General features: G+C 45.1%; 1 protein-coding gene across 1 annotated transcript in view; it reads left to right on the top strand.

Moving 5' to 3' along the window:
- Positions 1-14,781, top strand: part of CEP120 (centrosomal protein 120) — a 375,016-nt gene that overhangs the window by 314,369 nt on the left and 45,866 nt on the right. The window contains exon 18 of the mRNA XM_086961084.1: positions 7,262-7,360. Within this exon, the coding sequence (XP_086817210.1) occupies positions 7,262-7,360 (99 nt within the window). The remainder of the gene's footprint in view (positions 1-7,261; positions 7,361-14,781) is intronic.

Raw genomic sequence — 14,781 nt, 5'->3', positions numbered from 1 at the left:
GGGTGTCAGTCTTCCCCCTACCTCGACGACTGGCTGTTGAAGACGGGCTCGCCCCAGGCAGTCCTCTCCCACCTCCAGACTACGGCCGACCTCCTGCATTTGCTGGGGTTCTTCATCAATGTGCCGAAGTCGCACCTGAGTCCGTCTCAGAAGCTCCCCTTCATCGGAGCGGTTCTGGACTCAACGATGTTTCGGGTTTATCCTCCCGAGCATTGAGTCTGGGATATTCAGGCTATGATTCTGCTCTTTCAGCCTCTATCCCGGGTTTCAGTCAAGATGATCCTCCGGCTTCTGGGCCTGATGGCCTCCTGCATCCTGCTGGTGACACATGCCAGATGGCATATGTGGGCTCTTCAGTGGGACCTGAAGTTCCAGTGGGCACAGCATATGGGCAACCTGTCTGATCACGTCCAGATCTCGGAGAGCGCTGCACAACAGTTGCACAGGTGGCTCACGAACCGCGATTGGGTAAGTGGCAGGTCCCTCTCCCTTCCCCAACTGGAGCACACAGTGGTGACGGATGCGTCCCTCCTGGGATGGGGAGGCAACATGGGAGAGGCGGAGATCAGAGGCCTCTGGTCTCCGGCGGAGTCCCGGCTCCATATCAACCTTCTGGAGCTGCGGGCGATCCAGCTTGCACTGAAGGCATTCCTTTCCTCTGTCCGGGGAAGTGTAGTGCTGGTGTTCACGGACAACACCACTGCCATGTGGTATTGCAACAAACAGGGCGGGTGGGTCCTGAACCCTATGTCAGGAGGCTCTGCGCCTCTAGACATGGCTGGAACATCACTGCATTACCTTGGTGGTTCAACACCTGGCAGGTTCTCTGAACGCGAGGGTGGACAAACTCAGCCGCCGGTGCATGTTGGATCACGAAGGGCGTCTGAACACGGATGTGGTGCAAGGTCCCTATAAGCAATGGGGAGAGCCTTGGTTAGATCTATTCGCCACCAAAGAAAACGCACAGTGTCATCAGTTCTGCACTTTGGAATTTCCAAGGCCATACTCGCTCGGAGACGCTTTTCGTCCCAAGTGGAGTTGCAGTCTGTTGTACGCCTTTCCGCCTATACCACTTCTGCCCAGAGTGCTGAAGAAGATCAGGCGCGATCGTGCCCAAGTCATTCTTGTAGCTCCAGACTGGGATCGAAGAGTCTGGTATCCTGAGCTTCTCAGTATGAGCATCGATCCCCCGATCCGTCTGCCTCTTCGGGAGGATCTTCTGTCGCAGCGGCAGGAGACTGTCCTCCACCCGAACCTGTCCAGCCTCCACCTCCATGCGTGGAGATTGAGCAGCAGCAGTTGACACCTTTCGATCTTCCTCCCGAAGTCTGTGATGTCATTCTGGCAGTCAGGCGTCCCTCCACTAAGACGGTATACACCTGCAGGTAGAACAGATTTGTGGCATGGTGCGCAGCTAAGACTGTGGATACCCTTTCTGCTCCTCTTTTTGAGGTTCTTCTGTTCCTTTTCTCTTTGGCCCAGCAGGGCTCTGCTCTGGGCACTATTAAAGGTTATCTTTTGGCCATCTCCGCCTTTCTATGGCTTCCAGATCGAACCTCCTCTTTTTAACTCCCCGGTTGTTAACCATTTTCTTAAGGGCATTACTCATACGTTTCCACCCGTGCCCTTCATAATCCCTTAGTGGGACTTGAATCTTGTCTTGACTTTTCTGATGAGCGCTTCTTTTGAGCCCCTTCATAACTTTCCCTTAAGTCTTCTCACTCTAAAGACAGCTTTCCTGGTTGCTATCACCTCTGCCAGAAGAGTGAGTGGACTCCAGGCCCTTTCTTCCAAACCTCCTTTCTTTTCTGTTCATCCGGACAAGGTGGTTTTAAGGACCCGTCCTTCTTTCTTGCCAAAGGTTGTTACGCCCTTCCACATCGGGCAGACCATCACTTTGCCCACCTTCTTTCTGCCTTCACATCCTTCCAGGGAAGAGGAGAGGCTCCAATGTCTGGACCCAAAACATGCTCTAGCTGTCTATCTGCAGGGTGCACAGCAGTTCTGGGTGGATGATCAGCTTTTTGTTGGCTACCTGGGCCCCAACAAAGGTCGGGATGTGCACAAACGGACCATCTCCCGGTGGGTCGTTTTTTGCATCAAAGCATGTTACTCCTTGGCTAAGAAGAAGCCTCCTGTGGGGCTGCGTGCCCATTCGACCAGGGCGACGGCAGCCACTACTGCCTTGGGAAGTGGCGTTCCATTACAGGACATTTGTCAGGCAGATACGTGGGCCTCGCTGCACACGTTTACCAAGCACTACTGATAGTCTGGTCCGGAGAGACCGCTTCTTTATCCGTTCTGTGCTTTGTGACTTTTTGGTGTAATCTTTTTCTCAGACCCACCACCAGGGTTGGTATTGCTGGGGTATCTATTGTAAGGTAAGGAATCTATCACTAACGTGTCTCTTTCAGATGCACAAGTTACTACTTGTGTAACAATATATCTGTAAGAGTCATTAGTTAGTGATAGATTCCTTACCACCCCACCCATCCTCCCCATTCATCGAACTGATTACTAGGGTTAAGGTCATCCCTTTTTAGGGCCCTAGATTTAGGCACCAATGGTCAGTATCTTGCATGGCTCTGTGTTTCGGTGCGGAAAGTCGTGTACAGAACTAACGTCAGCGCGCATGGGTGGCACCTAAGTATCCTCCGTGATGTCATCCCGGCGCTTACGACGCCAGTGATGGATGCAGAGCCGCACGACCCCACCTACTGGCGCGCAGGGGTACTGCTAAGCAGAAAACTTTTCGGATCCAGTCTGTCGCCTGGGGAATATTCTAAGGTAAGGAATCTATCACTAACTAATGTCTGTTACAGATATATTGTTACACAAGTAGTAACTTGTGCGATAGGCCTACTCGATGCACCCTATTAAGTTTTATTGGTCGGTCCGGCAGTGTTTCAAGGATAGGAAGAAAGAGGTGGTTCATGTAGGTGCCCCATATCCCGCAGACTCCAGTGGTACATTGCCCCCAAGGGGCCAGTGTGATTCAAAAAGCAGCGAATGTCACTCAATATGAGCCATATGTAGCAAATCAAATGCTCAGTCAGATTGCAGTCAGTATTTGGGGGCCCCCTCCTTGGACCCGCCAGCCAGCATGGGCTCGAGAGCCCCATCTGTAGACGCCAAAGCTATCCAGTTACAGCTGGGCTCTGGCATAAGCACCCAGTTCAGTGGGGGAGACAAACTACATAGAGACGCCATGCGTTGACCTCGATTTCCCATGACGATACCCTCCTAATCCCTTACTGCATGGCCAGTCGTAGTAGAGGCCAACCATGGTCAATAAGGGAGCAAACCTGCACAGTGGGAACAGTCACGCAGCTTTAATATTGTCTTTGTGCAGTCCGGGATCGTGCCTGCTGGGCACTTACTGGAGTAGAATGCCATGGTGATAATTACTGATCTGGGTGAAGGTGTGGCCGCAGTAGGCCCATGAGGATTATTCAACGACTGGCCCTGGCCCTACGCTTTGCTCGTTATAGCGTCCTCAGCTGAACAGGCCTATGCAGCAACAGCAGTTACTGGCTCGAGGCATTGCTTAGCGTTAGGTCGCTCGCTAACGGAGGGCCCCTCTGTGGCTTAGGTCTAGCGCAGGTCGCTAGCAGCTGGAAGTGAAATGGGCATTTAGCGGGCCTTATCAATGTACCTCTCATAGCGTGGCAGCTGCCGTTTTGCTACTTGCGGTTCACTGTGGAGGGTGCAGAGGCCTCGACAAGATACCTGCCGCCTGAAAGAATTGCCCCCATCCGAGTTAAGGAGCAAGTTGGCAGCACCATACAGGGCGGTCAGGAGTGAGTAAGCTGCACAGTCGAGAGCAGGTATGAGGCCTCATTGCAGTGCCCATCCCCTCCCTCGTCTGATGCAGAGTGCACGGAGGCCTCATCATCGTGCCTGGTGTCTGGAGATGCAAGCCCACGTCTGGGCCACGGTGCAGATAGGCAGTATCACCAGAGGAGTAACCTGTTGCGGGGGAGGCGGGCCGTGTATCACCTCCTCAATATCTCAGCAGATACCTTTCCCCATCTGTGTCCCCACATTCGTGCTCTGCTCAGTTGGTGCCTATCGTGTAGCTATTGGGCATCGGGAGTCCGCCTCACCATCCCTCTCTCTCCGGTGTTTGGAACATGCACCGCGGGCCTCGTTGTTCAATTGCAAAGGCATGGTTTTGGGCCCGATGGATGGAGAGACGGTGAAGCACGTCTTAACCGCCTGCTATCTTGGCCACGCCCAGAATGTCTTTTTAATGGGAAGAAATGGACTTTTACTCAGCACACAAGATGGCATAATAAAACAATTGAGTTATTGATGTTTAAGTCTCATTGAAATTAAAGATGCATTCTTTCATATCCCCACAAAATCAGCTTTCACAAGTTAACTTAAGTCTCAAAGTAAGCAAAAACAAAAGTTGCAATCCATGTTAGAAGGCAACCTTTGAAAAATTGATTTTCCAAACTAGACCTGGTGGTTGCAAAACACACTATCAAATGAGCACCTTCCTAAATATAACGGTTGTAGTATAGATGCCAAAGGAGAAGCATCTTGCCTTTGCTAAGCTGCTGGACAACTTCAGCCCAAATGCCAGTCTCTGCCAGAAATGTAGATAATGTCTTTACTTAAACTTGATAGATTCTATTTGCAAGGTTAAACGTGTTGGGCTAATTTTACATTACTGGTACCGTCAATCACAGAAGACCCCATCCGTTTCTGGTCTTGATATCGCCTCATAGGAAGTCCTCTGCATATTCAAAAATCATTGGAATACCCTTTGCCAAGAAGTGACCCCATCATCAATGTAGAGAGAGCTCATCTTTTGGAGTTTTTTCCTTCCTTGACTGCTGACCGCAGACGAAATGACATTTCTCATCAACTGCCAACTTTATTTATTTGATTCTTTTATTCAGATCATGCTGCATTATTTTGTTTTGTTGAGTTGTACATATTCTGTATGGGCCATACATTCCTACTTTTGTTGTAGATAAACTGTGCGAAGACCAAGCTTGAGCTTCAGTCGATAGGTCATGATGAAATTTCATATTGGTTTATGGTCCTATCATGACTAAAGAAGGTCAACTGAAGGATTGTCCTATTAATTCTGGGTTGTGAGAATAACAGTTTCTTGAAAACAGTTTTATTAAGGATTTCCAAAAATTCGACAGACTTGGGGAAGAATATCTGGAAGGAGATTCAAAGAGCTCCATATGTTGTCTTTAATTGCTTAGACTGTGGTCTTTTTCTGCCTTATTCTATCTTAACTGATTGCATGTGCTTGAGTGAAAGTGGGATTAGTGGTAGATGTTTTAAAGTACCCTTTCTCAGTGCCTTACTTGTAGATGATTCATTAGATTTTACATTTACTTTTCTGCTCCAAGAGCCATTGTACCCATTTTATTGTGGAAGATATGTTGCAATATTTTCTAATGTTCTGTTAGCAGCACACAGTTTAGTTATTAGTTGATTGTTGCTTCTGTAAATCCTTTTGAATAAGCCTGTGTAGAAGGAACAGGATAGTATCAACCCCATCATACATTCCAGCCATTTAATTTTCTGTAGTAACTGGACTACCTTCTTGAGTATATTCAGTTACAAAATGTCTGTCTTGGTCTACAGCCTTGACCTGCCTGACTATCTGAGTGAAGCAGAGGTCTGGGTCAAACTCCATGCCTGAGTTCTTTACTCTGAGCACTAGGTTTGGACTGCACTCTGGGAAAGCCTGTACTGTATAGGTCTGGTGATGCAGTTTGTATCTCCTAGTACCAAAACTTCTTATTTGCCCCACTGAAGCCCCAGTAATTCACTTGTCCTTTATTGGAAACTTTTCAAGTGTTCTCTGATTTCTGTTTATAACGAACATCTTTCATTGGGTGCGTCTGCCTTCAAGTGTTGAATCTTAGCCAATAAGTTGTAATTACCATGCTTTGGACTTTTACGGATCACATTGAACAGAAGGTCCTTGAGCCCTAGAAAGGCCTAACATGTTGGAAGAATGTTAAAGGTAGCATTGCCAAAATATCTGAATAAAGCACCTTAAAATATTGTTAAAAGCCTTGCCTTGTCTCATCCCCTTGACACTCTTACAGGACTTAAGCGATCAATCGCCTTGTTTGTTCTTTCTCCATGCCTTCAATTCCCAGTCCAGCCCTGGGTCCAGACTTAATGTGAAGACCTGATCATCGAGTTTATTGAAACTGGAGCCAGGGCACAAAAGGAACTTAAAAAAACTAGAGCTCTGGAGAAACGTGGATTTCATGTCCTAAATGTTTGTATCTTTGAGACAGTTGTGGTACCTGCCGTGTAGTAGTGTGATATGTGTAGTTAATGGTGCAAGTTTAGAACTAATATGATTAGGATAATCGTCACTGAGCGACTGTACTCTCCAAGAATATCTGTTGTAGAGTGTCAGAGAACGTGTTTTTTAATGCCCAAAATTACATCCATGCTATTCACACAAGGGTCATGGACACAAGGACCCTAATAGGACTTTCTTCGATAGTGAGTGTCATTGAGCCGTCCCCTAAGAAACTATGTTAGGTGATGCTCGTGCAGCAGAGATCCCATGCCAGTAAGTATATGTAGTTAATGACCAGTGTACTCTCTTCGAAATTTTGAAAATATGTAGTGTTTGCATTAAAACTAATTCGGCCCGATTTAACATTTTACTAGTTTCTCTGTAGCAGGTACAAGCATCTGTTGCATATCTATAATAACGGAAAGTAAGTCTGCACTTAAAATAACAAATGATAGAAGTCGAGGCTGGTCTTTGTTCCCATGAATCTAGTATTAAAATATGTGAAAACTGTTAATTATGGCATACACTTAAGCCACTTGTAGTTGTAACAAACATTTACTTGGTATGAGTGAGCCCTTCCTTCTAGTTATTGACTTTCAACTGCTGACTTAGTTAAAATAATAACTATGACAGAAACCCGCTTCTTAACCTAAACTGTATTTTCCTAGCATATGGGTTTCAACACTTTGAAACTGAAAATGTGTTTATAGCGGGCTGTCTAGTGTGCAAGACAAATCTCGTGTTTTTGGCCAGGTTGTTAAGCAATAAAAAATAAGGCTATATTTTAAACAAGAAAATGTTCATCTGCCATAATATTTACACTAATTTACAAAACGGCTTTAGATGATGCTGTACGATCCGCTGCCTCAACGCTTTCCTTTAAGCAGCCTCTCTGTATATATCATCTTTCAATGATTATATTACCACTGATGTAGTTTATCAGCTGAAATGTTTTAATCATTTTAGGTTGAGCTTGAAAGGAAGTTGGAGTCGGCTACAAAGTCGAAGTTGCACTACAAGCAACAGTGGGGACGAGCTCTGAAAGAACTTGCCAGATTAAAACAGGTATGGCGAAAAGGCTTTTTCGAATAACTTACATTTATTAAATCCAAATATGCATTTGACTATGATGCTAGAAGAAAAAGTAAACGGATCATACTTTTATAGCAAGTCATCTAATCATATAATTTTCAGGGACGAAAACAGGTTGTCTTTTCTTTGAAAACACTACTCTCTTGAACAGTTATATTTCTGAACATAGTTTTCTCCTGTTTTAGTCAACGCCTTAATGTATATTTTTTGTAGTCTGCGGCTTTTGGTTCCGACGACTGTTTGTTCTGTGTCTTGTTTAAATTGGATTAGTACCATGGTAATCCTGCAACCCCTCTGGTGAATAGCCACGGGGATGTGATCTCTGCCAGTAATTTGTCACACCAAAGCCCTCTGGAGGGCCATACAAAACATTTGCGTAGTGCGGATTAGACGTTGAAAGCCCTATCTTAGATTGTTAATAAATGTTAATGACAAAACCCAGCTGGTGAGTCTTGGAAATGAGATCTAATGTCCTGTGCCCATTGCCAAAGAAATGTTTAAACAAAGATTTCCATTACTCAAAGGTGACCTCGCATAGTCAATTTTGTGAATTATTGCAAGAATGTAATCTAACAAACTTATTTTTTGTGTAAAGCACTCTTTTTTCAGTTTGAAGGATCAAAGTCAACTTTTCCTGAATAATAGTTTCCATGTCCTTAGATTGCTAATGCCTTCCACTTCACCATACAGTGCATAGGTTACAACGTGCGCGAAGGCTAAGAAACCATTCTTTTAAAGTACTGGAGCCTAAGATTTAACAGAACTTGTAAATTGCAAATTCATACTTGTATAGCGCACTACTCACCCGCAAGGGTCTCAAGGCGCTTGTACGAATACCGCTGTGGAACCCATCCTGGCTTTCCCTGTGAGGCGTCTACTCCTGGGCACCCCCAAGGTGGAGGCCAGGCATCCTTAGCGTTGTGGGGGCCACTGTGGAGATTAAGCTATTGCCCAGAGTTGCAGAGTGGGACTCCATGATTGGAATAGGCACCGAGGCGAGAGTTATCAGGTCCGTGGAATTTTTGAGCCCAAGACCCGCCGAGGCGGGGAATTGAACCCTGGTCCCGGGCTAGACCTCTGCATCAGGGTCTGCCGCTCTAACCATTGAGCCACACTTCTCCAGAACAGAAGAGGGGTTTTACTAGCTCATCTAATCTGTCCATTGCCTTCCTGCCCTAGTCCCATACATATTCACTGCTCTTTGCATTTTGTTTCCTTTAACTCTCTTTCATCCCTCTGCATGGTTCAGATGATAAAGGCAGCTCACGTGTACGTGTTACAGCTTTTAACCGTTACTTTTAACATTCCGTTGAATCCTGTTTTAGATGTCGCACCCAGAATATTAGTACTGATGACACGGACTGTTTAACCACATTTTGTCATCCACTTATTGAGATTTCAGGCGGTTTGTGTATTCGTCAAATAAACGTTATTTTGGGAGAGAGAGGCATGTACTTAGAGGAAACTGGCCGAATACAGAGTTAAACTGATACGAGTTTTAGCAGAGAAAATCTGAACTTTCCTGTCCTGATTGGTGCTTAGCCCCTTTGGGTAATTAATTTGAGTAATTTAGCCAAAGATGGCACATAAATCTTTTCTTCGTGCCAAGTATTAGTTTAAAACCCTGTCTTGAAAGCTTCCAGGCCCTTCTACATACTTGTTAGCTCTGGGTTGTTTTCAGAAAACCTCACTTGAGTTCCTCCATGTCATTGGTGCGATTTTCCCACAGCCTTGCACGGGGCGTGCATGAGAGAAAGTGAGCTGGGGCTGCTTATAGCCATTGTTTAGTCTAGTGTATGCGTGTTTACATCCGTGCTCTAGATTTATAGGCAGCCATGGGGGAAAACAGATTGGGCCAGATTGATTGAGGGCATCAGGTGAAGAATGTTTTCTTTTTACTGTCCTTTTTCTTTACAATTTAGTGTGTGCTTTCGCTTTTTAAATGTAAAACGTGGAATGTTCAATCATTTTTTCCAGAAATCCTGTCAGTAATGTTTCATCCCCAGAGAAATCTGCCTGCACGTGTGATTAGATTTGTATCAGATCATTATGCTGAAATGTGAAAAATTGCTGTTGTTGAAGTACTTTAGTGTGTTTATTTTTTAACAGTGTAATAGTTCAAGTGTTATTGGAACTAATAGTTCTGTTGTATCTAACAGTTTATGATCACCCCTAACCCTTTATGTTAAATGGCTACACAGCTGCAGTATTGTTTCTCTCATCTTCTTTGTGTCTTTCTCTAAAAGCGGAGGCTGCAAATCATCTAGATATTTCATGTACTGCTTTCAATTCAATGCCACCTGATACACTAGGGCACTACTATTGCAGTTTTGTGTGTACGTAAACACTTTACTTAAACAATTTTAATAAGAACAATTAAGTGTTAACCTATTTCTGTTATGTGTTTGTTTTTGTGAAAACGTGTTAGTCTGGGACTGTCATATCTTGTGTTTCTAGTAAATGTTTTCCTTCTAGACCAGCGTGGGTACCTGACCTGGTATCACTGGGCGGATTCATAATAGGTTGGCACTCGAGGAAGGCATGTATCCAAGAACAGTTGAGCATGGTCGTGTAAGATGTCACCTGGTACGTACACAGAAAGTCTATTGCAAGCCTGCAGCATTCATGTAATACACTTCCACGTTCTGTACATGTTGGAGATAGGACGCAAACTACCAAGCGTTATCCTGGTAGTGATAAAGGGTTACTGCCCATACCCAGAGTTAGGTAGCACTAGCTCGGTGGTGGCAGAATACCATTTTTGTTACAGTGATCAGTGCAGTGAACATTCCCTTTTACCTGTATCACTACAGTGAGGCCTGCTGGCCCACTCATGTAAAGTTCTGCTGCTGTGTACCAACCTTACTATTGGCCTACTTCATGTTAGCATATAGAACTAAGCAGCGTGCATGTGGCTGCATGTGTGTGCTGTAATTATGTGTGTTTCTGGGTGATACATTATATGGAGGCCTTTGGGTTTCATATTGGAAGCTAAGGCCTTAGAAAGGCATGTGGAGGTGGAGAAGCCGTCCCAGGCAGATCTGTGGATGGTCTACATTCCTAAAAGTTGGGTGGGACACTGCAAGAAGATAGAGCAAAACTCTTGTGTGCACTTTAAAAGGGTTCTTTGATTCTGAAAAGGTCTATGAGGCCTGAGCAGATCTCAAATGCAGATTAGACTGCTTAGGGAATCCTAAAGAATAAGACTGGGGCCCATGCTAATATTTTGATGGGCATATCCCAGTGACGCTGACATCCAGGGGTGAACCTCTACTCACTCCCATGGCCTGCGTTTTGGAGTTGTTCCTGTTGTGGCAGACAGCGTCCTGGACAGAGAAGTGAGCACATGAAAGGGTTCAAGCCCCACAACACAAATTTTAAAGACTAAGGGTCAGATATCCAAAGAATAGAAATGGCGATTTCTAAAGGGCGATTTTATCCGAATCGCTCTTTGAAAATCGCAATCCCTTATGTATGAAACCTTTTGTTTCATAATTGCGATTACTAGTGATTCTCAAAGAGAACTACCTCCTGAATATTAATGAGGTAGGTCGCAGTTTGAGACAATTAGGAATGCATGCTATCACATGGCATGAAGTCAGCTGACCATGTGTATTATTGCTTTTGAATAAAGGGTTTTTTCTTTGTTGGAATGCAACCTGTTTTCTTTCCTTAAAGGAAAACGGGATGTGTTTCAACAAAAAAAAAGAATAATTTTTGTTTCCATTTTTTTGTTTGCTCTTAAAAATACAGCATTCACAAAGGGGAAGGGGACCCCTTCTCATTTGCGAAAGCATTATCACCCACTTTGAGTTGGTGGTAAAATATCAAGGTTCACCGACTGCATTTTGGTCGCTAAACATTGATACTTAACACTAGAAATCCTTTTGGAAGGGATGCCCTAAACACGCCCCTTCCAAAAACGATTTCTGCATGCAAACTGCGGTTCTGGAGAATCGCAGTTTAAATGTTTGTACACCAAAAGCATTTTTGCTGTCGCCAAATGGCCTGATTTTGCGATTCAGGCCATTGTGAAGGCGGAAATGCTTTGTATAAATGGGCCTAAAACACTAGATCACATCTGTGTCTGGAAATGAATCATAAAAATGGGAGCTTAAGCCATCTAAAATTGTCAAACTGGAGTTGTGACCAGGACTGGGGACTATGGTCTGCTTGTCTCCCTGCTGGGTGAGAGGGCAGCACCCAGGAGAATCAAGACTACTTGCCCTAGAACCTGGAACACCAACATCTGCCTGCCGAGATCTGCAAACCCTGTGAAGAAGAGGAGAGTGCCCGGAGGGAGCAAGTTCCAGGGGAAATCCTGTTGTCTAAATCCCTGAAGTACAGTGTGAGATTTAAGTCCTCATTGAGGACGTAAGGTCACTGATCAGGCTGTTGTACACAACCCCTGTATGCCAGGTGCATGCCACATTGAAGATTAAGAGCCATTGCACTGGTGAATCTCTGTGAGAAGAAGAGGACTGTTGCCCTGTGCAGTGTTTTGACCTGGAGGAGCCTTTGCCCTGTGTGCGCTGTTCGTGACCCCTGAGGGCCATGGTGAAGAGAGAGGCCCATTGCCATGAAGCAGCGTGGGACCATAAAGCTTAGCGGGTTGCGACTTATGTAACCACCTGAATCCAAAAGCACCCAAGAACTGCCACTTGATTCAGGAAGACTTCTCACATGATCAGAGAAGTTATGGATGCCTGCTGCCTCGCTCGCAGCATCCAGACTGCTGCTGATTGTCAGGCTGTTGACACGCTTGCCCATGCCTCCCAGGCTCCAGCGAAAGCAAATAAGACTGGGACACTTAGACTTTTAAGAAGCCATAGTGTACCTTCTAAGACTAGTCTCTTTCTAGCGGGTTCTAACATGAATGTTGCTTCACATGTAAGGATAATTACCACAGTGGTCCTTAAATGTGGTAGTGGGACTACAGGACTTAATCAGACAACACTAAAGTGCCAGCCTTACGAAGACTGTGTGTATTATTTGTTGTGTGCGATATTTCACTTTGTGTTCATATATGAATATTACTTTTTCATAAAAATAAGTACCTGGCTGCTTATTCCTTTAATGGGGCTGCTGAGGGTATTTTTTTCAATTGTGAGTCTATGTACATTTTGCACCTACCTCTCACCCGAGAAGCCTTGGACTGCTCGACCCATGCTACCACGAAGTCACGTGCTGAAGTGGTAGTACAAGGCCCAGCGACTCTGAGTCCAGAGTTGGTTGAGCCCAGGACCTCAGGAGTAAAAGCCTCAGCCCATCCCTCCCCCACAGCTTCTCCCAGTAGATCCTGCTTGCCCCGTGGTCATCTTAAAGAGGTTCTGATTATTTCATTTTTTACCCTACTTGTTGTGATTGACTGATCTGCAGACAGGAACAGAAAATGCTTTTTCAGAAATATGCTGTCATTTTCAAATTTATGTGGAAGCCAAGAATGAGCATCCCTTTATGCGCAGATTCTGTTTCCTACCCATGCATCATTAACCATCCCAGTTACTGGTTTTTTCACCTATCACCATGGCGCGGGGAGGATTTCTTCTGGCTCTCCACCTTTATTGGGGGCTGCCCTCTGTTTTTTGTTTTCCTACCTTTCTTTAGAGGGTTTTTGTTATTAAGATTTTTCAAATGCTTCAGCAGTTTTAATACAAAAACATAGAATCCCTCTTCTGTGTATGATGTTAAATGTAGGCATTAAGTATTGCACAGAGAAGTTTTTTCCTGTTTGAGACTGATTCTCACAAACTTGTTTTATCCTTTTTTGAGGAATCTCCATATCTACAGCAATTTTATGTTAATAAAGATTTGATGGATACTATAGCCATAGTTGTTATTATCACAAAATAGCTTTTTGGTGTGCTTCCTTCCACTTCAGTGGATCCCTCCGCTCTCATCTTGGACTGGCAGTGGTGGAGGGTTGTGTATCTATGCTGTCAGCAGAGCAACAGGTGCGGCTGATCAGTTGAAAGCACTAAACTTTGCTGAGCCGGTGCCATGGTAGTTCATGCACTGCTAGGTGGGCGTTTGTTTATTAAAAACAAAACGAAAATCTGCCTCCAGTACAAGAAGTTAGTCCCATGTGCAAAGGGCCATTGTATGTATGCCGTACCAGAATCTGCCATGTCTTGCATGGTGGTCATGAGTAGGAAAAACAAAATGCACCCCCATTTTCATAGGAAGGGATGATTGTCACTTTGAATTGGCAGTGTGGATGTTAGGTCCAAAGGTAGCCAATTCAGCCAGCGAAGGCTCTGCCATTGTAAATACAGCATTTCAGCTTACAGTTGGATCAGGTCCTTTCTTAGCGACCACACTCAAGCGGTTCGCCCAGCTCCTTTCACTGCTCCCAAACTTCATACCTCTTGTGGGGTCCCTCAGGGTTTCTCACTGTCCCCCCTACTGTTCAATTTGTACTTGTTTCCTTTGATCCAGTCCCTGAAAGCATTCAAGGCCATCACGTTCAATTATGCCGATGATCTTCAACTTATCTTTACAATAGATAACTCCCCTGAATCAATCCGGGAGTTTCAGGGCACCATGCTTCATATCCGCCAATGGATGGATCTTAACCATCTGAAGCTGAATCCCAGCAAGACCGAACTAGTCCTCAACAGCAAAAGTCAAATGTTCTTGGGAACACAATACTGGCCTCCAGAACTTGGCTCTCCACATATTCCCTCCCCCTCGGTAAAGCACCTGGGGGGGATTATCGATAAGGACCTGTCATTAAAAACTCAAGTAGGCACAGAGGTGTCCTCCTGTTTCTTCCAGCTCCGTAGGATCAGGAAGATCAGTAGAATGCTGACTCAGTCTGCTCTGATCCAGGTGGTGATAGCTTTAGCACAGTCACACTTGGATTATGCTAACTCCATCTATTTAGGCCTTCCTCTTTTCCTCAGTAAAGGTCTCCAATTGGTTCAAAAACAAGCCGCTAGATTGATATATCAACAGCCACGTTGGCAGTCAGCCAGACACTTGTTAAAAAAACTTCATTGGCTCCCTATCCCCCAACGAGTCTCATTCAAAATGGCCTGCATCATTTTCAAGTCCCTTCTCACCCGCAGTCCCCATTTCATTAATAATCTTCTGCCGAGGTACGTCCCCTCTCGCAACCTCCGGTCTGCCAATCTCCATCTACTGGCCACTCCTTCTTTTAAGCTCCAACGCCAGGGCGGACGCAGGTTTGCGACTCTGGCTTCCAAATTTTGGAATTCCCTCCCTTTGGAAATCCGTTCCTGCAGTAATCTCCTAATTTTTAGGAGACCGCTTAAAACCTGGCTATTCACTCAGGTCCATGTGTAATCTCCCGACTGCCCTGGCATCTGCTAGTTATCCCCATGAAACCTCTGGGTGTACGTGCGCTCTATAAAAGATTGTTAACATAACAT

The sequence above is a fragment of the Lissotriton vulgaris genome, chromosome 3_1, assembly GCF_964263255.1.
Source record: "Lissotriton vulgaris chromosome 3_1, aLisVul1.2, whole genome shotgun sequence".
NCBI classification, from domain to species: domain Eukaryota; kingdom Metazoa; phylum Chordata; class Amphibia; order Caudata; family Salamandridae; genus Lissotriton; species Lissotriton vulgaris.
This window is presented reverse-complemented; position numbering and strand designations above follow the sequence as displayed.